Source organism: Pleurodeles waltl, chromosome 8 (assembly GCF_031143425.1).
Source record: "Pleurodeles waltl isolate 20211129_DDA chromosome 8, aPleWal1.hap1.20221129, whole genome shotgun sequence".
In the NCBI taxonomy this organism is placed as follows: Eukaryota; Metazoa; Chordata; class Amphibia; order Caudata; family Salamandridae; genus Pleurodeles; species Pleurodeles waltl.
Genome location: NC_090447.1, coordinates 999,602,621 through 999,625,396, shown reverse-complemented (window position 1 = coordinate 999,625,396; position 22,776 = coordinate 999,602,621). Strand labels below are relative to the sequence as shown.

Below are 22,776 nucleotides of genomic sequence, written 5' to 3'. Positions count from 1 at the left end.
GGAAATCGGGATTCAGCAAATATTTCATTGCACATCACCTAGTGTACTATATTGTTTTTTGATCATATTAAAATCTGTGTTACTAACTGGGTTGTATTCTGAAATATCCGTACAGTTGAATTTACAGGTACTTAAATTGTGTTATTTTCTAGAAAAAGTGACATCCTACAGCCTTTCCTTTCAAACTTTATGCAGCCTGCAAGCATGTCAAATAGTCTACTTGACAATATCGTCTCATGTTATAGCCAGACGAAAAAAAGTAAACACCAACCTCCCCTTAAAAAGAAGGAACAACAATTTGTCAGGAGACAGACCCCAACAACTGACCTCTGTCTTTGAACGCACAGCCAATGTGACAAGATAAACTAAAAATACTTAAAAGGCATCTTAATTATTTGTTTGATTTCTGAACTGCAGCATGGATACTTTGGGGGTGCTACAACACCCTCACCCCACTACTTCAAGTGTCAATGGCATAGGCTTGCAATTGAGGAAGTTGACCAATTATATTGGTAAACAGCACTGATCAAAAAAGAACAAGATTGAAGACAGAACATTGTTCTTCACAGGCATGCATGACTGATGAACTCATAATGCTAGAGGTAAGTAGAATCAGTCATGCAGAAAGATAGGAGGCAGGAAAACCTTTCAAAGAAATACAGCAGCATCTTTACTGCAGCAGCGGAAAAGAAAAAAAGAATTCCTGGAAAATGAGTACTCATGGAAAAATACTAGGAACCAATCAGAGAGGTGGTAAACAAGCTATGTCAACGGGAGGGACAGAGACAAGTTGGATGGCCTAAAACTAATAATGCCAGCAAACAGAAAGCAAGCAAATGCAAGTAACAAAACACATATCCAATGATAAGCAATGGGGGTGAGGGGAATGCATTCCTAGGTAAGCTTTCAGCATGTCCCCATTATGTCTTTTGAACCAGCCAGTTGTGCTGTCTGGTAGACTTCAGCCTAAAAATGTTTCTGCAAATTGACTCCTACTTTACCCCCTAGTTTCCACAAGAAGATCTTGTGGACCTCCTATCTTTTTCATAATACATGTTGAACGCTGAGAGGTATATTAAAAATACATGCCATGATAGAGACAATCAGATTGGAGGCACCATGGCACCAGTCCCTCACAGATGGCTACAAATAAGGAAACAAAGAAGACCATATGCATCTAATCTCTTGTGACGCAATATGCCTCTATGACAAGACAGGACAGAAGACCAGTGTAAGCTCACCCATAATACAAGAAAATATTTTCAGGTTAGTACTTTTTTCCTGTTATAATTACTATCATCACTTTAAGATCAGTGGTTTCACTCTCCTAACATTTCTCCTTAGCAATAGTTGTAAAATGCTGGAAAGAATGCATTGTATACGTACCTGAGAGCAAGAGGAGATATCTTTAAAGTTCTTTTCAAGCTCCACAGTTTTAGTGTCAGGGCTGATGAGGTTAACTTCAAACCGACCAACCTTGAAAGAAACAAGAGAATAAATACATTTGTTTAGTATTGTAGGGCCCAATTCCAGTGGGCCTTGTGTGCCAAGTCGCACTGTCCTTTGTAAGAAAGAGAAGTATTTTTCTTCCACTGGAACACAGCAGAAATGTTTTTCACATTTATTGGAACATAAAAGTAAAATTAGTCATGCTCAGCATCAACAAAAACTCATATTTCACCATACACTCAAAACTTCATGCTGCATATATGATAAGGCCACTTTGCAGAAGAAGGTTCCTGGCTTTTTACTGTCATCATCTAAGGATGTGTTGCTTGGTACAGACAAGCACCTGTTGAATGGTACTACCAAGCAAAAACTTTAATTGTTTGGTGCATGCCTAAACACAAGCTGCAGGAGCCCCGCAACATTGTTGTCCATGAGAAATTTTTAGCTATTCTGCAAATAATCTTATCACATGCATTATCATAATGTCCAACTCCAGTGTCAGTGGTGAAACATCTGTAGGAACGCATTGATGGAGAACTGTCCCCTGCCACTACAAATTTCCCAAGTCACACTGTGGGGGGGGAGAAGGGGGGTGGGAGGGAGGTGGGTTTGATGGAGGAAACAGAGAGGGGGATTACAATTTTAGGAGTACTGGGTGTTTTCCATTTCTGGCCATTTTTTCATAGGATACTGACATTGCCCTCACGCAAGGTAAGAATCTTATGAGATTAAGAAATATGGCCACCACAGATTAAAAAAAAGGACCTAAATTATCATCACAGCACATTGATCCGAGTCCGCCTTCACTGGTAGATAAAAAAATGATCACTTCAAGGACATGTCTGCAGCCCACGCAACAGAAAATGCAACTGGGTCAACGTTTTGTTTTAACTGCAAACATGGTAAAACATTCACATTGCCTACAGAAGTTGATCTGATATTAAAGACACTGCACTACTAAAACTTGTTTAATGAGATAAGCATCTACAAGGATTCATTGCTAGGATGTCTTCTTGTTCAAAGTGATACTGCAGACCAGTAATTATCCCCCCTAGGTGGGGGAGAACTAATGGGAGCAGATGGGGGTTATTTCCCTCCCCACATATAAATTGGGACACAGTCTTCTGCTGCCCCCACCTACCAGGAGGGCAGAAAGCCCACAGTATGTCAGCAATATATATTTATAAAATAATGGGGTGGGTCGTTCCCATTCCCATCAGGCACCACCCTCACCCCTAAAACCTCAACAGTCTTTCTGCTCCTCTGCAGACTAAGGCATCAGATCCCAATGAGAGCAAGAAAACATTTGATTCTTTTGGGTGTTTATGTTACATACGGAGCAGGAGAGTTTGCCTAACTCCCAATATCATCCCATTTCCAATGATGAACAGCTGCACTTTTTGGACTTTGGTAGGCTGCCACCTAGAAAAACCTATCAGACCCAGACAGTTCTGAAAACTAGACATCTGGGGGAGTCCAGGGTGGTGTCTTCGCATGCACCCCACACCATTTTCTTACCCACGATGCCCTTCAAACCTCAAATGTTGATTAAAAACACACATTTTCCTCACATTTCTGTGAGAAAAACCTCCGGAATCTGCGGGGCACCACAAATTTCCTACCACACAGCATTCCTCCAAGTCACTCAACACAAAAGACCCTAAAAAACTATGTGGAGAGAGCAGTAGGTGTAGCTGCAGGATTTGGGGCCATGCTCAGCCATCACTCATGGTAAACTACAAACCACAGACATTTTTGAAAAGTAGACAACTAGGGTATTCCACGGTGGTGTGCCTTGTCCCCTGACGTTTTCTGATCCACAATGCCCTGCAAACCTCAAATTTTGCCTGAAATGATGCAGTTTCCTTACATTTCTGTTACAGAAACTTGCGGAATCCACATAAATCCTAATACCCTGTATTTCTCCACTTGTTCTGATAAAAATACTGTGCCACTTGTGTGGTTGGGCTTAGTGCCAGCGACAGAAACGGATCACACGGAGGACAATAGGAGTCCCCAAGCAAGGGCTCTCATTGATCATGGTTTGATCTTTTCTTGCCGCGGGCAGTATGCCAGTCAGAGAAGTGGAGTAGTGTTTTTACCGGCACAAGAAAGGTAATGGTGAGTGGTGGGTAGGAATATTTAGCTATATTTTGGTTATTTTCTCCGTCCCCTCAAGGGGAATCCACAAATCCTGGCCCTGTTTAGCACCCCCAGGATGCTGGGGAAAAAAAGGACACACATTAGCCATGGATACTGCTTGTGGACAAAAAGTTATGGAGGAGTAAGCACAAACTACCCCAAATAGCAAAAACAACACTGGGGGGGAGGGGAGCTGGAAGGCCCAGCAGCTAAGGGGTCAATGTCTAGAGGATAATATATTAAATGTGAGTATAACTCAAGCAGTCTTTTGTCTCTAAATATGTTTAAAATAGTCTCCAGGTGAGAACAGTGATATTTCACTCTTACAACTACCTTTAAAGAAGTGACATACAACGCAATACCCCCAGTGATGTTACTGATGTCTTAATCATATCATCTGTGGCACATAAGGGGTCATGAAAGTACATGGGGGTGCTATTGATACAATAGCTCACAAAAACTGCTGAATGTCAGTGGCCTTTGGTTTTAGGTCACAGCCATACAGCCCCATTAATAGATGCTGTGTAAGGAAATGTTTGCATAGGGAACACTAGCTTCGCTTGAGGCACACTTTGTATTGTATGCATTCCAAGAGCATAAATAAGACAAAGGATAAGTACCAAAAGCCCATAGGCCAAACGTTGCATGGTAGCACATCTGTCTTGTCTGTGTACTGTGACATTATCACTAAGTGACACGGTGCAGGTGCCCTGTCCCTAAAACTGTACTATAAATGGGTTTTGCCCAACTGACTTATTTAACATTCCAGAAAGGTCATAGGAGATCGTGAGAAAATGCACCAGCCATGTGGAAGTTACATTTCATATGTGGGTTGCTGTGTTTATCTACGCCATCCACACATATGACAAAAAAGTGTGGTTCCAGAGAGCATCTCTTTAGTCTGGATGGACAACAGCAGCAATTTTTTATCTGTGAGTCCGTGCAACGCATGGGTCCACATCATCTATTCAGGAGCCTCCAACTATTTAGAAAATTAAACAAAAATAGTTGATTAATAAAGTAAATGAACGTAATAAAACAAATATAAAACTGGAAATTATAAAACTGTAATTGTGAAGGAATTCGAAATTGGAGGCTAAAAGTGGGTTCCATAACTTGATTTGCAGAATCTACACAAGTACATCAAACACAATCTATTATGGATGTTTGGGGGTCTTAACTGAAGCACTAGCATGCACCAACAAAGGAAGAGCATTCAATAGGAGAAAAAAAGGGCAGAATTACATTCTAAACTCTATCATATTGCTCCACCCTTCTGAAATAAAACCTAATGTTGGATTGAGGATGTAGGTTTGTTGACCTACTTGCAAGCTGGGTTTAGGGCGAGGACTAGTACTATTGACCAAGTACTTAGATATCAATTAATCTACTCAAAGTACGTTACTATGGAGGGCAGGTGGTCACCTTTATTTAGTCCTCATGGACCTTTGGTCAGCTTTCGATCTTGTCCCAAAGGAGGCTCTGTGGAAGGTTTGACTGACCTAGGAGCCCCTAAATATCTTGCAGATATTATCAATAGGCTTAATTTGAATAACTATGCTCAGGTTAGATGCAGCTCCCTGTGAGAGCTGACAGTGCCTATTCCAATTTCCCGGGGAATAAGGCAAGGGTGTGTTCTATCCCCGACCCTGTTTTCATTATATATTAATGATGTGCTGGCTCATCTTGAGTTGAGTAAGCATGCTGCCCAGAGTCTGGTCAACAGAAAGGTTCTGGAGCTCCTTTTCACAGACAACACCCTACTGGTCTCAAAATTCCCCACTGGAATCCAAAATCTGCTAGATCAGTTTGGTGTCTTATGCAGGCAGAGAGGGCTAGAGATCAATCTTACTAAAGCTAAGTATATGGTTTTCAATCACTGTCACAAGGCACGTCCACAACCGACTCTTAATGGTGTCCCCCTGGAGAGAGTTTGTAGATTTAAATATCAAGGGTACACTCTCACTGAATAATTTGGTTGGTTATCCCAAATACTGAAGTGTAAACTCAAGTCAGAGCATTACACAAGCGGCATCCTGAGGTCTCTGCAGGGCTCTAGTTTCCGCCCGATAACCCTGGCCCTTCAAATTTATAACTTACAGGCTCTTGAGGGGTCAGTTTATATGGTGGGGAACTTTGGGGGCACGAAACGTAAGCGACATGGAGCTTGTAGAGAATCGCATCTTCTGACTCCTCAGTCACCTTCCCGCTAGTACCCCGCTTATCTCCCTCCGGTTAGAACCCTTACTCATAAAATTAGACCTAGACCCCTGCTGTATTGGAGAAGGGTCTGTGCCTCTACAGACTTAGCATCGTATAGGATGGGTCTTGAGGACATTCTAAAGCTCCCTGAGGCTGCAAGGATCCCATGGTTAGGGTTTAGTAAATGGTGCTTCACTGAGCCTGGGTGTAAGACGCTTTGGACGAAATCAGAGACTACATGTAGAGTACCAAACTTATCACAAGGGGATCTATTGGAGGCATGTGGATGACGGGTTACACAGGGCTAGGAGGGTGATTTCTCTGACTTCTGTTTTTCTTGAGTTTAACAATGTTTACTCTAGCGAAGAGTACATGGATGTGTTTGACCTCCTGCTCGCCAAAGTCCTATATATTAAATTTCACACTGGGATCCTACCGCTTCACACAATCACCGCTAAATAACATCCCTCTACTGAACTAGACATGACTTTTCCCTTATGTCCGGAACTCAAAGAATGTATACATAGTGTTCTCTTTTTCTGCCCCCGTAATCATGTCCAGAGGAGGAAATGGATATTGCTGCAGTGCTGCAATATGGGGACTAGGGACTTTAGACAGCCTCTGGGGTACTAAGAACCAGCACAGCCAATCAAATTAGCTTTTTTCCCACTTCCTGTTATATATGTGGAAATGTAGGCAGAAAAGTTTAGCTCCTTGACTGCTGTGACAGTTGGACTCCGAGACAGCATTGTGAAGTTGTGTAACTGCCAACATGATTAAACGTTACTGGGCTAGGTCTGGAGAATTGTAATGTAGTCTGTGTTTGTATTTATGTAAACAGGCTGATACTACTGAATTTCATGTGTATCATCCACTCAAGAGTTTGGATTTTTAGTACAGTATATGTATTGTATGTGTTTTAAGATCTTAGCTACTATCAGGGACAATGTTTGCACTCCATTAGCTATGTTGCTATTACTGAACCTTTTTAATCGGTCTTTTGAGATCTATTTAACTGGCTTTATTTTAATGATGCTTTATTTTTTTAATACGAGTTTTTATGGCCAAATTTGCTGAATCAACTAATAAAAGTTTAAGTTAAAATTATAAAACTGTGAATATGAAGGAATTCGAAATTGGAGGCTAAAAGTGGATGTCCATAACTGGGTTTGCGGAATCTACACAAATACAATCTATTATGGATGTTTGGGGGCCTTAATTGAAGCACGAATATGCACCAACAAAGAGAGAGCATACAATAGGAGCAAAAAAGACAAAATGACATTCTGGACTCTAGCCTATTGCTCAATCTTTCTGAAACAAACCTAATTTTTCCAAGCTCAAACTTTCACAATTGTATAAAAGTTTACATTTTTGATATTTTTTCTTTGTGAAATAAGTAAGGTATTTATTAATTTGTGGATGTATTTGAGGTACACTCATGTCTGTATTTTTGGTATTGTTTTGAGGTTAGAACGGCTAAAAACCGCTGGACTACAATTTAAAAGAACTTCGGAGTCACAGTGAAATAACATTTTTACTTTGTAGAAAAGCCTACTTTTACATATTAGCTAATTCACCCCAAAATGTGCCTTTTAAGCCCACAGACCTGGATGCTTAATATGTTAAAGTGGAGAGTACTAGACACTAATGACAGTCTTAACAGTGAACAGATACAAAAAGCAATTGTCAATGTGTAGGTAAAGCTATGCTCTCCATTAAGAGCCCTAGCAATGAATAAAAGTCACTTTACTATATCTTGGTCCAGACAAATGATAACACTCAATCAAAGTTATTTTCCACCTGTTGTTAATACTTTAATTCAATGGTGAACGTACATGTTTGATAACTTGAGTGGAAAAGTAACTTTGCAAATATGTACTCAAAGCAACCTGCGTGTAACCTGCTTTAGAACTAGTATGCATCAAAAACCTCTTCCAGAGTCTGACTACACATCCGTGGCTGGCTGCTAACTGCTCCCTTCCTGGAAGACAACTGCTTGGCCTGTGGCAGCAGAAAAGTTAAAGTATTGTTAAGAATAGCCAATCATCAGAAATTAGAGATTTGGTGGGGGAACTGGAACAGTAAGTATACAGGGAGTGCAGAATTATTAGGCAAGATGTATTTTTGAGGATTAATTTTATTATTGAACAACAACCATGTTCTCAATGAACCCAAAAAACTCATTAATATCAAAACTGAATATTTTTGGAAGTAGTTTTTAGTTTGTTTTTAGTTTTAGCTATGTTAGGGGGATATCTGTGTGTGCAGGTGACTATCACTGTGCATAATTATTAGGCAACTTAACAAAAAAAAATATATACCCATTTCAATTATTTTTCATTACCAGTGAAACCAATATAACATATCAACATTCACAAATATACATTTCTGACATTCAAAAACAAAACAAAAACAAATCAGTGACCAATATATCCACCTTTCTTTGCAAGGACACTCAAAAGCCTGCCATCCATGGATTCTGTCAGTGTTTTGATCTGTTCACCATCAACATTGCGTGCAGCAGCAACCACAGCCTCCCAGACACTGTTCAGAGAGGTGTACTGTTTTTCCTCCTTGTAAATCTCACATTTGATGATGGACCACAGGTTCTCAATGGGGTTCAGATCAGGTGAACAAGGAGGCCATGTCATTAGATTTCCTTCTTTTATACCCTTTCTTGCCAGCCACGCTGTGGAGTACTTGGACGCGTGTGATGGAGCATTGTCCTGCATGAAAATCATGTTTTTCTTGAAGGATGCAGACTTCTTCCTGTACCACTGCTTGAAGAAGGTGTCTTCCAGGAACTGGCAGTAGGACTGGGAGTTGAGCTTGACTCCATCCTCAACCCGAAAAGGCCCCACAAGCTCATCTTTGATGATACCAGCCCAAACCAGTACTCCACCTCCACCTTGCTGGCGTCTGAGTCGGACTGGAGCTCTCTGCCCTTTACCAATCCAGCCACGGGCCCATCCATCTGGCCCATCAAGACTCACTCTCATTTCATCAGTCCATAAAACCTTAGAAAAATCAGTCTTGAGATATTTCTTGGCCCAGTCTTGACGTTTCAGCTTGTGTGTCTTGTTCAGTGGTGGTCGTCTTTCAGCCTTTCTTACCTTGGCCATGTCTCTGAGTATTGCACACCTTGTGCTTTTGGGCACTCCAGTGATGTTGCAGCTCTGAAATATGGCCAAACTGGTGGCAAGTGGCATTGTGGCAGCTGCACGCTTGACTTTTCTCAGTTCATGGGCAGTTATTTTGCGCCTTGGTTTTTCCACACGCTTCTTGCGACCCTGTTGACTATTTTGAATGAAACGCTTGATTGTTCGATGATCACACTTCAGAAGCTTTGCAATTTTAAGAGTGCTGCATCCCTCTGCAAGATATCTCACTATTTTTGACTTTTCTGAGCCTGTCAAGTCCTTCTTTTGACCCATTTTGCCAAAGGAAAGGAAGTTGCCTAATAATTATGCACACCTGATATAGGGTGTTGATGTCATTAGACCACACCCCTTCTCATTACAGAGATGCACATCACCTAATATGCTTAATTGGTAGTAGGCTTTCGAGCCTATACAGCTTGGAGTAAGACAACATGCATAAAGAGGATGATGTGGTCAAAATACTCATTTGCCTAATAATTCTGCACTCCCTGTAATAATCACGATTTCATAACCTGGTGAAACATTTGATTGAGTGACTGTACAAATGACTACACTGCACAATCCCAGTGGGTTGAGCACTGCCATAGCAGATAGTACTATCTTACCCTAATTGGTCAGATTTCTCAGGGGCTTACGAACAATTAGGGGCAGGGGTGCACTTACACTACAACTCGGCTGTGATGCGGGGCACCTGCTGGACTGTGGGAGGGAGGGGTAGTTCAATGTTGGATGGTAGGTTCTATATGTATTTTTTTCATGTATTTCTTTTGTTTTATGTTCTGGCCATAACAGTAATAAAAGGTGTTTTAAAAAAAAAATCACAATTTAATTGAAGAAATCCAAAAAGCAGGTTTTCTTTCAAGTGAACGCATGGACCACTACTAAAGGGTGTTATGGAATTGGAACACAACTATACTGTGAAACAAGTATGTGAGGAACAAAGGTTGAGAGGCAGGTGTGTAATTTTTATGCAGGGGAAAACGATATAATAAACACTTTTTAATGTATTTTTCATTGAACCTATGGTGAATTCATGTCAACAAGAGTTTATAAAGTCATATGTTTATTTATAAGCATTGCCCTTTAGAGAAAGAGAAGACAATTGTTTCAACCGTCTATTTGAAGAAGGCATAAAATAAAACAGCGGTGTCACATGTACTTCTGGGAGCGGATGTGTACTGACAGAAGGTAGTGACATATGAACTTTGGCAAGGATGTGGTGTACAATAAACATAGGTCTTCTAATATTTTCTTCTACAAAAAGAACATAAAGGCATAAAAAGTCACCTTTTTCATGAAACATTTAAAGGAGCAATGATGATCACTAAAGCATCAGTTGATGATGAATAAATATGGCTGATGATGAAGCCTTTCTGAGTGTGACATTGCTAGGTCATCGCCCCCACATAATACAAATTTGGCATATGCACTAAGGACAAAGTAGTTACAGTTGAAACGTGGTATTTATGAGAAATGTGGCTTTTGGATTGTTAAGAAAAGAAAATGACAGTACATTCATTATGAATTTGTCAAATTTTGTAGAAAATGGTAACTGGCAAAGTTACATATGTGGGCCCCTAAAGAACAGCAATGCTTTAGAACCCCATCACAATTTTCTCTGCAAAAAAATTCAAAACGGATGAACAAAAGTGAACAAGGTTTGGAAGGTGAGTAACGCTTTTCTTCATTCAGTGCCTTTGTTGGTTTTGTTCATTTTCATCTGGTTGTTTTGGAGTGAGGAAAGAGGAGAATATAATATAATGCACATGTGAACGTGATTTAGGTATTCTAAATGATTGGGAAGATAGGGGGGAAAAAAGAGAAGAAAGAAAAATGCTTCGCAGATGGGAAATATTTTATCACTCTTTCAAACAGCAATCCTAGCATATCTATCACTCATGGAAGACTTTGATTAGCTAGTCGGCTGTCTTATACGTGAACGATCATCAACCTCAATGTGAGCATCACCTTACTAATCTAAAAAAAGTAATGTTTACATTATCAAAGGATTGAATACCTCCACCATATCCAAAATCTTATATTTAATGACCAACCATGCAAAAGACTGAAACACTGAATCCATTTACCTATCAAAGTTTTGGTGACATCTAAAACCTTCCCATTGAGGTATTCGCTATAAAAATGATCACCCTACTTCCACCAATTTGATATTTGTGATTACAATGATTTTCAGGAATTTATTTGTGAACTGCATATATAATGATGTAGGCTGACCCCAACAGTACGTACTCATGATGTTTAAATACGGTCTTGTTATTGAAGTGATTGCAAAATATGGGACAGTGATCCCTGTATTTCGGATACCACGAAACAGTGATTATGAACAGTGAACAGTCTGAAAAATGTCTCAAAGGGTAATAGGTTGCAATCTGCTTTTTTAATTTTTTGTCTGCTAGACTCTAAGAATATCATGAATATGCCCTGGTGTAAGTCCTGTGGCTCAGTATCCTATATGACTTAAATTGCGTCTTAACAATGAACCATGCAAAAGACTCAAACATTGAATCCATTTACTTATCAAAGTTTGACAGCTGGTGCAGTCCACACTGGTGCGTCCTCTCTGCCAATTCTATGTGCCTCCTTCTTTCAGTCCAGATGAGATCTGAGTTCTGGGTGCTGTGTGTACCCTATCTATGTACAGAAAATGCCTTCTGGGTAGGATGCTGTTAGTAGCCAATGGGCTACGAGGGTCCCTCCCTCTTGATGACCACTTTGTGGGAAGTGTGGCATCTGGCTATCCCAGAATGGATTACTCTGCCCACTTCCAAAATGGCAGAACCCCTCTCTCGGGGTCCAGAGCTCCCTAGCCCAACTCAGAGGTGTGGCTACCAAGAGGGCTCCATACCCCCAAAAAAGTGTTTTAACAACACATGTCCCCTTTCCTTCCAGGGTGACATACAGTCTACCTAAACAATGGGGCTGCCTATCTCCCAAGTGTCCCTCACTAACTCTTTAAAGGTAGCTTCACCTTTGAAGCTCACATTTAGCAAACACCTGTATGGCTTCCTGCAGGTAACACCACTCTCCAGTGCAGTTCCCTATTGCCTCCTTTCCTGGAAGTCGTTAGCATGTCTCCCCAGGATGGCAGAAAGCTGCCTCGGATTCAAGTGCCATGTGCAACTGTTAAGGGCACAGGAGATTGAAGGCAACAATTTGGGAACTTTGTAAAAGGTGCACATTAGAACTTGCTACATTCATTTAAACTCAAGAATCAAGTCAGGCTTAATGTAACAAGTTGTTTGATATCTTGGGGTATCAACTTTGAGGGTACTGTTTAGGAGTTAGGACAGCTGAGGAGTCAATATGTAACCCTACACTCATCAAAGGGGCGACCAAGATGTGTTTTCACTATCAGAACACGTAAAATACATGCTCCTCCCATGAAATATACTGCACCCTGCCTTAGGGCTTAGTAGGCAAAGGCAGGCTAGCAGTTACCTTTATCACACCCAGTGACGCGCAACCAGACCTGAAGTCCCTGTTGTGGCTCTCTAACTTACAGGTCATGAGCACCTGGGTACCATATACTAGGGACTTTCAGGTAAGCTAACTAAGGCCAATTGGGTATGTTTCATGTACCTAGATGATAGTTTCATTTAAACTTTGTAACCACAATTCCCCAAACATTCATAACTTTCAGCATTCAAATGCCTAAATATGACAATGTGCGCTTTAACTCAACACGTGCAACAGGCTCTGAGGACCTTCTTAATGTTTATATCTTAATTGGATGGCTAAAGTAGCCAAACTCCATCTTAGTAAACTTCCACATTATAATTTAAACAGTTATGAATAAAACAATCATTCCTGCTATCGTCAGCATTCAATAGCACTATTCTTAAAAATAGTGTGTGTTCACTGGAACGTAACCATCAGCTTAAATAGGTCCCCTATTTTTCAATTTTCAAATCGCTGGCTGGAAAGGCTCATCTTGACTTTCCGCCGACACACGAGGCAGAAATACCACTGACCTAACTTATTCCCATGCACACAACCATAGAGGCTTTAACTCATTACTAACACTAACAGTGACAATAATATTGCTACTTGTCAGAAACTGGGCTATAAATTTGGTAGTCAACCTGGGTGAACGCTGAAATAGCATTCGCCTGATGTTTTAAAAGGAAGTGATGTGGAGCTGAGACACCTATGACACCACCAAAATTGCAGAATTGCTGGAATGGACTAAGATGAAAAAAATACTCTTAAAAACGAATATGCAGTTGCTCAAATAGCAATGTGTTAATTTCAAGATGAATGGTGCAACTTATCAGCGCTGAACAGCACAAGTGGTGGAACCTCTGAGGCCAAACCTACAAACAGGCAACGGTCGACTACTGGCCTCTCCCTGACCCCTCTTCCCTTTTTTTTCTTCTCACTTTGGCGGAGACTCAGCATGCTCCCTGAAGGTGGGCCTCTGATTTCACTGGATCTGCACTGGACATGTGGCTCCTTTTGCAGCTCTCGACGCCAGAGGCTTGATCACAGCAGGAGGACGGCGCTGCATCTTGATTGGTGTGGCAGCCCTGAGAGGTTAGCTAGGGGTGTTATAGGAGGACCCAGCCACCTCACTGAAATGAAAGCATCACCAGAGGACAGAAGCCAGTGAACTGCATGGATCCCATAAAGGTAAACAACCACAGAAGGCATATGAGAAACGAGCGGGGCGCTCCCAATACAATAACTTGCAGACGGCCCTACTAACCCAATAAAAGAATAGGCGAAGATCTAAATTGACTCTTACAAACACTGTCTGTTGGTGGATTTGATATTTAGCTTGCAGTAAAAGATCTTGTTAAAAGTCAAAAAAAATTATTTTATATGCCATAAGCCTTAAAAGTATAGAAACAATAACATTTACAATTACATATTACATTAACACACGGAGGTCTTAGATCATTTAATTCTTATTAACCAACCCTAATTACATAATTCATTTGATTAAAAATCAAGTTCTTACAGTTCCTGAACATGCAGCGTGCCAACTTAAATTATCCCACATACAGTTCTAATTAGACTCTGGTCTCCTAAGTGCAGTTTCCCATTTTGGAATGCTCCACGTTTTATTTCTTGCCTTGTTATGCATAGCGAGGTTATCTAGAATACCATCAACCAATTTCATTTTAGATTAAACAAGCTCTTCTTTTCTTTTACTTCCTCCATAATTCAAGTTCTTATAGGATCATAAAGTACAACATGCCAGCTAATTTAACCCCTATACAGCTCTAAAAGAGCTCCATCCTTACTTTATCATAAAGTGCTTTTTTTTTCTTTCTTCAATGAAAAGTGCTCTCCATATTATTTCGTACCTTCTCCTAGCGTAGAAAATTTCCTAAAATCATCAACTAATATAATAGTAATCAATTATAACATTTAAAACTCTACATTCCGCATTATACCCTACCTTCTATCAACCCCTATAAATCTGAATATTTCCCTCCTTAAGTCAAGTAAAAATAGGCCCAGTGCACAAGTTACATTTAAAAATCTCATATCAATAAGTAGCCTAAGCTACTAAGCAGTTCACTGGCTTCTGTCCTCTGGCGATGCTTTCATTTCAGTGAGGTGACTGGGTCCTCCTATAACACCCCTAGCTAACCTCTCAGGGATGCCACACCAATCAAGACGCAGCGCCGTCCTCCTGCTGTGATCAAGCCTCTGGCGTCGAGGGCTGCCAAAGGAGCCACAGGTCCAGTGCAGATCCAGTGAAATCTGAGGCCCACCTTCAGGGAGCATGCTGAGTCTCCGCCAAAGTGAGGAAAAAAAAAGGGAAGAGGGGTCAGGGAGAGGCCAGTAGTCGACCGTTGCCTGTTTGTAGGTCTGGCCTCAGAGGTTCCACCACTTGTGCTGTTCAGCGCTGATAAGTTGCACCATTCATCTTGAAATGAACACGTTGCTATTTGAGCAACTGCATATTCGTTTTTAAGAGTATTTTTTTCATCTTAGTCCATTCCAGCAATTCTGGTGGTGTCACAGGTGTCTCAGCTCCACATCACTTCCTTTTAAAACATCAGGCGAATGCTATTTCAGCGTTCCCCCAGGTTGACTACCACATTTATAGCCCAATTTCTGACAAGTAGCAATATTATTGTCACTGTTAGTGTTAGTAATGAGTTAAAGCCTCTATGGTTGTGTGCATGGGAATAAGTTAGGTCAGTGGTCCCGATTAGTAATATTATATTCCTTAAAAATCGGTTTTAAAAACTTCTTGCGCACTCCTGAAAACTATTGACAATCTACAAGTAATTGTTGCATAGTATATTTCTGCTGTAAGCCACATGTACACAGACCCTGGCTATCCTTAAGAAATGCTTTTGCTTTGGGATCCATATATCCAGGGTTCAGCCCAATTCAGAACTGTAACACTAAGGCTCTCATTCCTACTCCCGCCAGGCGGGAACCGCCATATGGCCGCTCCGCAGTCGAAAGACCGCTGGGGCCATTCCAACCTTCCCGCTGGGCCGGCGGGTGCTAACATTGTTAGCGCCCGCCGGCCCAGCGGGAAGGCGGCCTGCAACACTGAAGCCGGCTCCGAATGGAGCCGGCGGTGTTGCAGATGTGCGACGGGTGCAGTTGCACCCGTCGCGCTTTTCACTGTCTGCTAAGCAGACAGTGAAAAGCATGCTGGGGCCCTGTTAGGGGGCCCAGGACACCCGTTCCCGCCTGCCTGTTCCTGGCGGTGAAAACCGCCAGAAACAGGCTGGCGGGAAGGGGGTCAGAATCCCCAGGGCAGCGCTGCTTGCAGTGCTGTCCTGGCGGATTCGCCCAGCCGGGGGAAATCCGGCGGGAAACCGCCAGACCCGGTTTTCTGACCGCGGCTTTACCGACGCAGTGAGAATGGGCCAGGAAGCACCGCCAGCCTGTTGGCGGTGCTTCCGTCATTCGCGGCCCTGGTGTTTTTTACTGCCAGGGTCGGAATGACCCCCTAAATTTCTTAATCTTGAATTAGGAAGAGCCTCTATATACGGGACGTTTTCTGGGTTCCTCCATCCAGCTATCATAGCCTGGGTCGATATTTTACTTTCTAAATACTTCAGGTCTAATTCTCTTGCTCTTTCCTTCACTATTATTCTTAAATTATACTTCGAGATTTGCGCACCACACCATTGGTTATCAGGTAAACCTAGGAGGACGCAGATCTTTTAACCGTCCTCTCACTTGCGATGCCCAATGTAACTCACTTATTATAATTTCTTTCTTACACAATCTCGCGATCTTACCAAACCCATCATCTGTTATGCTTAACCAAAACTTCAGTGCAGCTCGTAGGCCCAAATAAGTCCACGACGTCATTTGACATTCTGCTCTTATAGATTGTAACATACTCAAGGGGGGCAATGAAAGCATGCGCTTTACGCAAATGCTTTCTTCTATTTCCCAATTTAGCTTCCCTGAGAAAGTTAAAACTTCCACCCCATATTGGAATTAAGGGCAAACCATAGCATTAAAAGCAGAGATAACTGGCTGAAGAGAAGGACCTCCATATTTACTATTGAATTGTTTTAATCCCCAGACTGAAGATAAGGCTTTATTTTTTAAAGTTTCGGTATGTACTTTCCAGCTTAAGTGTGAATCAAACCATATGCCCAAATATTTATACTTTTTTACCTTCTCTATTCCCCCCCGAGTGTAATTAAATACGTTTTTCTCTTTCCCTATAGACATTATTTTTGTTTTCTCCATATTTACTATCAATTTTTCCCTTTGACAATAGGTATGAAACATCTCTAGCTTCCTTTGTAGCCCTAACTCTGTCATATCCATTATCACTAAATCATCAGCGTATAGTAGGCAGGAAACATGCACACCATCCATTTTTGGGCTTAGCCCATCAACCCTCCGTAACAACCCTGGCAGATCTGACAAGAATAATGAGAATAAAATTGGGGCTAACACACAACCTTGACGGGGACCATTCATTATAGGGATCCTTTTTGAAAGTGAGCCACTCATATCTAAAATTACTTGGGCCCAGTTTTGTGCATGCAGGCCCTGGAGAAGAAATAGTATATCCAAATCAATTCCTAGCTGTTTCAACATATCCCATAGCAATTTCCTGTCTACCAAATCAAATGCGGCACGAAAATCGACAAAACAGCAAAATAGGCTTCCTCGCAATTCAACTGATTTTTTTGCTAAGGCCCACAGACTAAAGCAGTGTTCAATTGTCGAATGCCCTTCCTTGAAACCACCTTGCTCTGCTGGTATCAAATCTTTATCATCTGCCCATTCTTTGATTAACCCCAGCAATAGCTTTGTGAAAACCTTTTCCCCTACGTCTAATAAACTTATCAGCCAATAGTTTTTTGGCTGAGTTGGGTCCTCCTTTTTGTAAAATCGGTCTTATCATGGCACCCTTCCAACTCTCTGGAAAACAGCCATAATCAAGAATTTTACAAAACGTAACATAGAAGAATTTAGTCCACCAATCGATATTCTTTTTTATTATTATTGCTGGGAGGTTGTCTGGGCCTGCTGCTTTAGTTAATTTCAAAGCTGCAATTGTATCTTTTATTTTCTGTGGGACAAATGCTAATCTTCTCTTCTCACCAAGATTCCTAGCAATACCATAGCCCCCTTCATCCTCTGTACCTTTATATACAGATGACAGATATTTATACCAATCTTCTTCTCCGATCAAACACCGCATTGCTCCTACCCTTTTCCCCTCTCTTACCAACTGCCAAAACCCCCTAATATTCTGTGTTTTTATCACCTCCATCATTACATTCCAATATTTATTAATGTATTCTCGTTTCCTATTTCTTATCAGCATCTTATAATCCTGTTTTGCTTGTCGAAGCTTCTCTTCTTTAACAACAGAGGGTCTTTTCTTATAATCCCATAGTAATCTTCGCATCATTTGCTTTCTACACCTACATTCCTGATTAAACCATACTTTACTATTATTCATCATATATGGTTCTCCCTTCCTCTTTCCCTCTCGAGATATTTTTAATTTGCTTTTAAGGCAATTGACCATTAACACAATACCCTTATTATAGCCTTTGAATATGTCATTTGGGTCTTCTTCCATATTAAGGATAGGATAGTTTACAAGCAAATTATTAAGTGCTTCTAGGCTGCTATCTGTTAGTCGGGTCGTTACCCTACGGGGATACTCAACTAACGCTATCAGTGCCTTTTCTCTTTCTTTTTGAATTTTATCAGCTAAGCGTATTGTTATTTGGAGCGGCCAATGATCACTGCCCTCTATATGCCCAACCTCAAAATTTTGCACTTCTCCAAAGAACCAGGTGTTTACAAAAGCATAATCAATAGGGCATTCCTGATTACCTTTTCGAAAGGTCTTTTTGGCCGGACAATCGTTCTTCATACGCCCATTTAGGCAAAACATGCCCAAGGATCCTAATGCTCTTGCTAAGGACAAATCACGAGCGTAGCATTCTACGTTTGGAAAGATACTTGTAGGGATTTGTGCTGCTGCCAATAGCTTTACAATACCTTGTAAAATTTTACATAGCTCCTTATATAAATTGTCACTGCCATTAGGATCAGGTTTATGATTAAAATCTCTCAACATTAAAATCAGACGGTCCGCGTTACCAGTACATAATAGTTCCAGATCTTATTCGAACAGTCCACGCTGTGTATTATAATCAAACACATTCCCCGGTTGTATATAAACGTTGAGAATCAGAAGTTGTTTAGCGCCACCTATTACATTGTAGAGAGCTACCTGGCCTGCCAATAGCCAACGACATTTAGTTTTTATTTCTGTGAACTTATCCGCTATTCTGGTAGAGGCAAGGGTTATTAGTCCCCCTGATGCGCGTCCTGACCCTTGCCGAGTAGCTCCCCTAAACAGCCCCATGAAACCATCCACTGGTTCCGGATCATCGCACAGCCAGTTTCTTGGAAACACATTACAATGTATTCTTCAAGCTCTCCTTCAAACAGCTTTTGTTTTAAATGTTTATTATAACCTCCCAGATTCCAAGACAAAACCAAATGGCTGTGTGCGGGGCTTAATTCCTAATCCACATCACTCAACTCACCCCTACTATACTCATCACGGGGATTTACAAAGGGTTCAAAACAATTCCTCCATTGTGGGTCGTTACATTCTGAGACTACAGTCACACTTAAACTACCATTGTTTCCATCCACACGCATACTGCAATTTTTATTTTATGACAGATTACATTGGACTTGATTTGGGAGCATACCTGCATGACACCTAAAGGCGCGCCTATCGTGTATCACATTTCCCTGCACTACTCTTATACCTTCTTTCATCAGCTCCGCCTCTGCTTGTAATACCAATCGCTTAATGTAGTCAGAGTAAAAGACTGCTTTAGTCACCTCTTCCCCCTCCGGGCTTAATATAAATCCTACTTGTTTTATATCATCTGACTCGATCTCACATAGGCTTGGGCACGAGGCCATAACTTCTAAGAGACGGGAACGATTTAATGGTTTTAACTTCGTTAGGCGTTTCCTTCCAATTTCTCCTCTCCACGGCGCCAAATATATCCACCTTCCTTTACTCCCACCAAAACTTTCCTGCTCTTTCTTATTCTCAATGCCTATAGATATAAATAGGGCCCCGCTTTTCACTGGGCAGGTTGAGTTAGCTACTTCTCTGCTCCCCCTCCTTCTTTCTAATGTCTTGATAATGTTCTCTCCCCCGATCCACTACTTTGCTCTCTTGATTCTTCTACTAATTCCATATCCATTTCCACTCCTTGTCTACCCTTCTTTCATTCCCCTCGCCAGCTAACTTCTCTGGATATACTAGGCACTATTTGTAACGTGACCCCTTGCTTTGGGGATATGGCTCCCCTACCTGGCCTTGAGAGGTTGTCCTGAACAACCTGCCCTAATTTCCCCTTCCTGCTGTTTTACACCCAACATTACCTTGCTTACTTTGCTTCCTATATTTCAAGTTGTAGGGTAGCCTATACAAACTGTTACCCTTTCTCCTCCATCTCCGATTCCTCTTTATTACTAACATTGGATGTTTGGAAACATATAATGGAGGGTCATTTAATGCCTGTAATGTCTGAGCTATAGCTATTTCTCCTTCTTTGTTATTTTGTTCGGGGTATCGAGGGTATCTGTTTCTGTTTCTTGATTCCTCTTCTCCAAAATAGGTCATACTAAAGCAGGCATACTACCATTAATACATTTCAACTCTTCAGTAATGCCTTGTAATTGACTTGTATGGGATTTCCCCAGACTATTATTTGCCGTCAGTACCTCTAAAATCGCTTGCAGGGTGTTTTGCATTAGGAACATTACATCTAATAGTGACTCTGCGGGTACAGCGGTGGTAACTAACGCAGATACAGACTGTCTACCCAGGGGTGAGGACGGCAAAATTACATCCTGTTTACTCCCCTTTCCGACAGGCCCCCCCACCTCTTAAGTTATCCTCCCTCTCATCCATTCTCTCAAAACCAAGGCTAGTGCAGGATGGGGGTCCCTCTTCTAATCTTATACTATCCATAACACACGGCGAGGGGCACGGGGACGAGGATTGCCTGGGCTCCAGTGAGACCTTATGCCCATCTACCTCTTCGAACTCCTCCCCTAGGAATGGGTCCCTAACTGCGATAAGTCTGAAGCTTGAAACTCATTTCTCATAGGACAGCCTATTTCACTCTGATTAGAATCCAACATGATATTACCCTCGGACGCTTGTGGCATGTGGTGCATTTTTTTGAAGTACTTCCCAACAAACTCTCTGATTGATACCCCCAGAGGGTTTTTCACCACTGTCCCCATTGCTTCTAGAATGGTCCTCCTGGTCCAGCAACTGTGGTATATTTCCTCCGCCATCTCCAAAGCCTTCTTCACAGTTTCCATACGGTGTCTCCGAATGCTGGTGTTCCCCCAATGTTTCTTTTGTTTTAAGACCTAACTTCGGCCCCTTCTTTGCGCCACGTACTCGGGATTTACTCACCGGCATTCTGAACACTGCGCACTAAGTACTATACTCTGTGTCCAGAAGATAGTAAATAAAAATAACTACATTTCCACAATGATCCAATGATCCAATGATCCAGAATTCGCCACAGTATTCCACGAAATCCCACTTTACTCCCTTACAACAATTTCAGCAGCTCGTGAAGTTGTAAGGACTGTCGAGCACAGGAGCAGTGGTGTAAAAAAGTAGAAGGGTAAGACACAGGGTGAATAAGTAGGAGACTGGCGGCTTTTCCTTGAACACAAGCTGCCTTGGCCTCTGCTCGAGGGTACGAGTCCAGTTCTGGTTGACTGCTGCACCCTGCGGCCTAAAACTGTGCTTCCACTCCGAATACTTGGGGTGGGGAGCAGTACTTCTTGTTTAATTGATATATATTCTTTCTATCAATATCCTTGGGCGATGTCCTTGGGTGTCCTGGCTCCTTAGCTCTATCTCCCTCCTCTCCCTCCTTCGGTGGAGATACTCCCTCTCACCTCCCCTCACGACAGGGGCAGAGATTAGGCGCTGAGAGAGGTATAGAGGTATAGAGGGCTCCGATCGACGGGCAGGGAGTGAGAGTGCGAGGGTGCGCAGCACAGGGGGCGCTGGAGGACCGGCCCCTCCATGTAGGAAACAACAAGAAGCAGCAGGAGAAACCGCGCCTCAAGACCCAGAGCTTAATACCTTGTTACCGGGCATATAGTCAAGGATTGGGCTTGCCTCACTCCTTACTGTCCTTCTAAATGCCACTGGCCCTATGCAGGAGCCTCCCATCCCCCACTGTACAGGCCACTGGACTTAAAACAATTTTCAGTTCTTAAAGGTCTCTCCAAATGCCACTGGCCTCTCCCTGACCCATCTTCCCTTTTTTTTCTTCTCACTTTGGCAGAGACTCAGCATGCTCCCTGAAGGTGGGCCTCAGATTTCACTGGATCTGCACTGGACCTGTGGCTCCTTTGGCAGCCCTCGACGCTAGAGGCTTGATCACAGGAGGAGGATGGCACAGCGTCTTGATTGGTGTGGCAGCCCTGAGAGGTTAGCTAGGGGTGTTATAGGAGGACCCAGTCACCTCACTGAAATAAAAAAATTGCCAGAGGACAAAAGCCAGTGAACTGCATGGATCCCATAAAGGTAAACAACCACAGGAGGCGTATGAGAAATCGAGCGGGGCACTCCCAATACAATAACTTGCAGACAGCCCTACTAGCCCAATAAAAGAATAGGCGAAGATCTAAATTGACTCTTACAAACACTGTCTGTTGGTGGATTTGATATTTATCTTGCAGTAAAAGATCTTCTTAACCTTGGGTTTTTAAAACACTTTGGTGCTCTGACAAAGAATACTGCTCTTTGCTACCCACAAATGTACCTAGACTCACACAAGCCTTTCATTTTGGGATAAAAGCTATCTTCCTCATAGTGATCTTGCCTCCATTTGCCCTGATGCTCTGCAGGGGGGCAGGAACCATCAAGAAAATGAATAGTCACTGAATGGTAAGAAATGAGAGAACTAGGGCACAACTGAGAGTGCAAACGGGAAATACTAGATGGCAGCATAAACCAACAAAAATAAAGCTCTCAAGACCTCCTCCATAAAATAAATGCTTCACCAGCAAAACAAGGGGGACAAACACCTCACCCACTGCTGTACAAATTCTCCTCAAGTCAACCAAGATTTACAGTTAGTTAACAAAATACGAAGTACCATCAACGAAGGTAGATATCCAATTACTTCTCGCTGAATTAAAGAAAGGCATGTCTTTGCTGAAAAAAGACTTCCAGAAGGCTATTTCGAACCTTGATCAATGTCTTCAAAAAGTAGAGACCAGAATGGATCACATTGAGAATGCCATGGCGGAATAATCC

The 22,776-nt window shown here is 41.9% G+C and overlaps 1 protein-coding gene across 3 annotated transcripts in view; it reads right to left on the bottom strand.

The window, feature by feature from the left end:
• TBC1D4 (TBC1 domain family member 4) overlaps positions 1 to 22,776 on the bottom strand; it is a 599,835-nt gene that overhangs the window by 253,930 nt on the left and 323,129 nt on the right. For all 3 annotated transcript variants that reach the window (XM_069205277.1, XM_069205279.1, XM_069205278.1), the window contains exon 4: positions 1,387 to 1,476. In XM_069205277.1, coding sequence (XP_069061378.1) covers positions 1,387 to 1,476 — 90 coding nt within the window. The remainder of the gene's footprint in view (positions 1 to 1,386; positions 1,477 to 22,776) is intronic.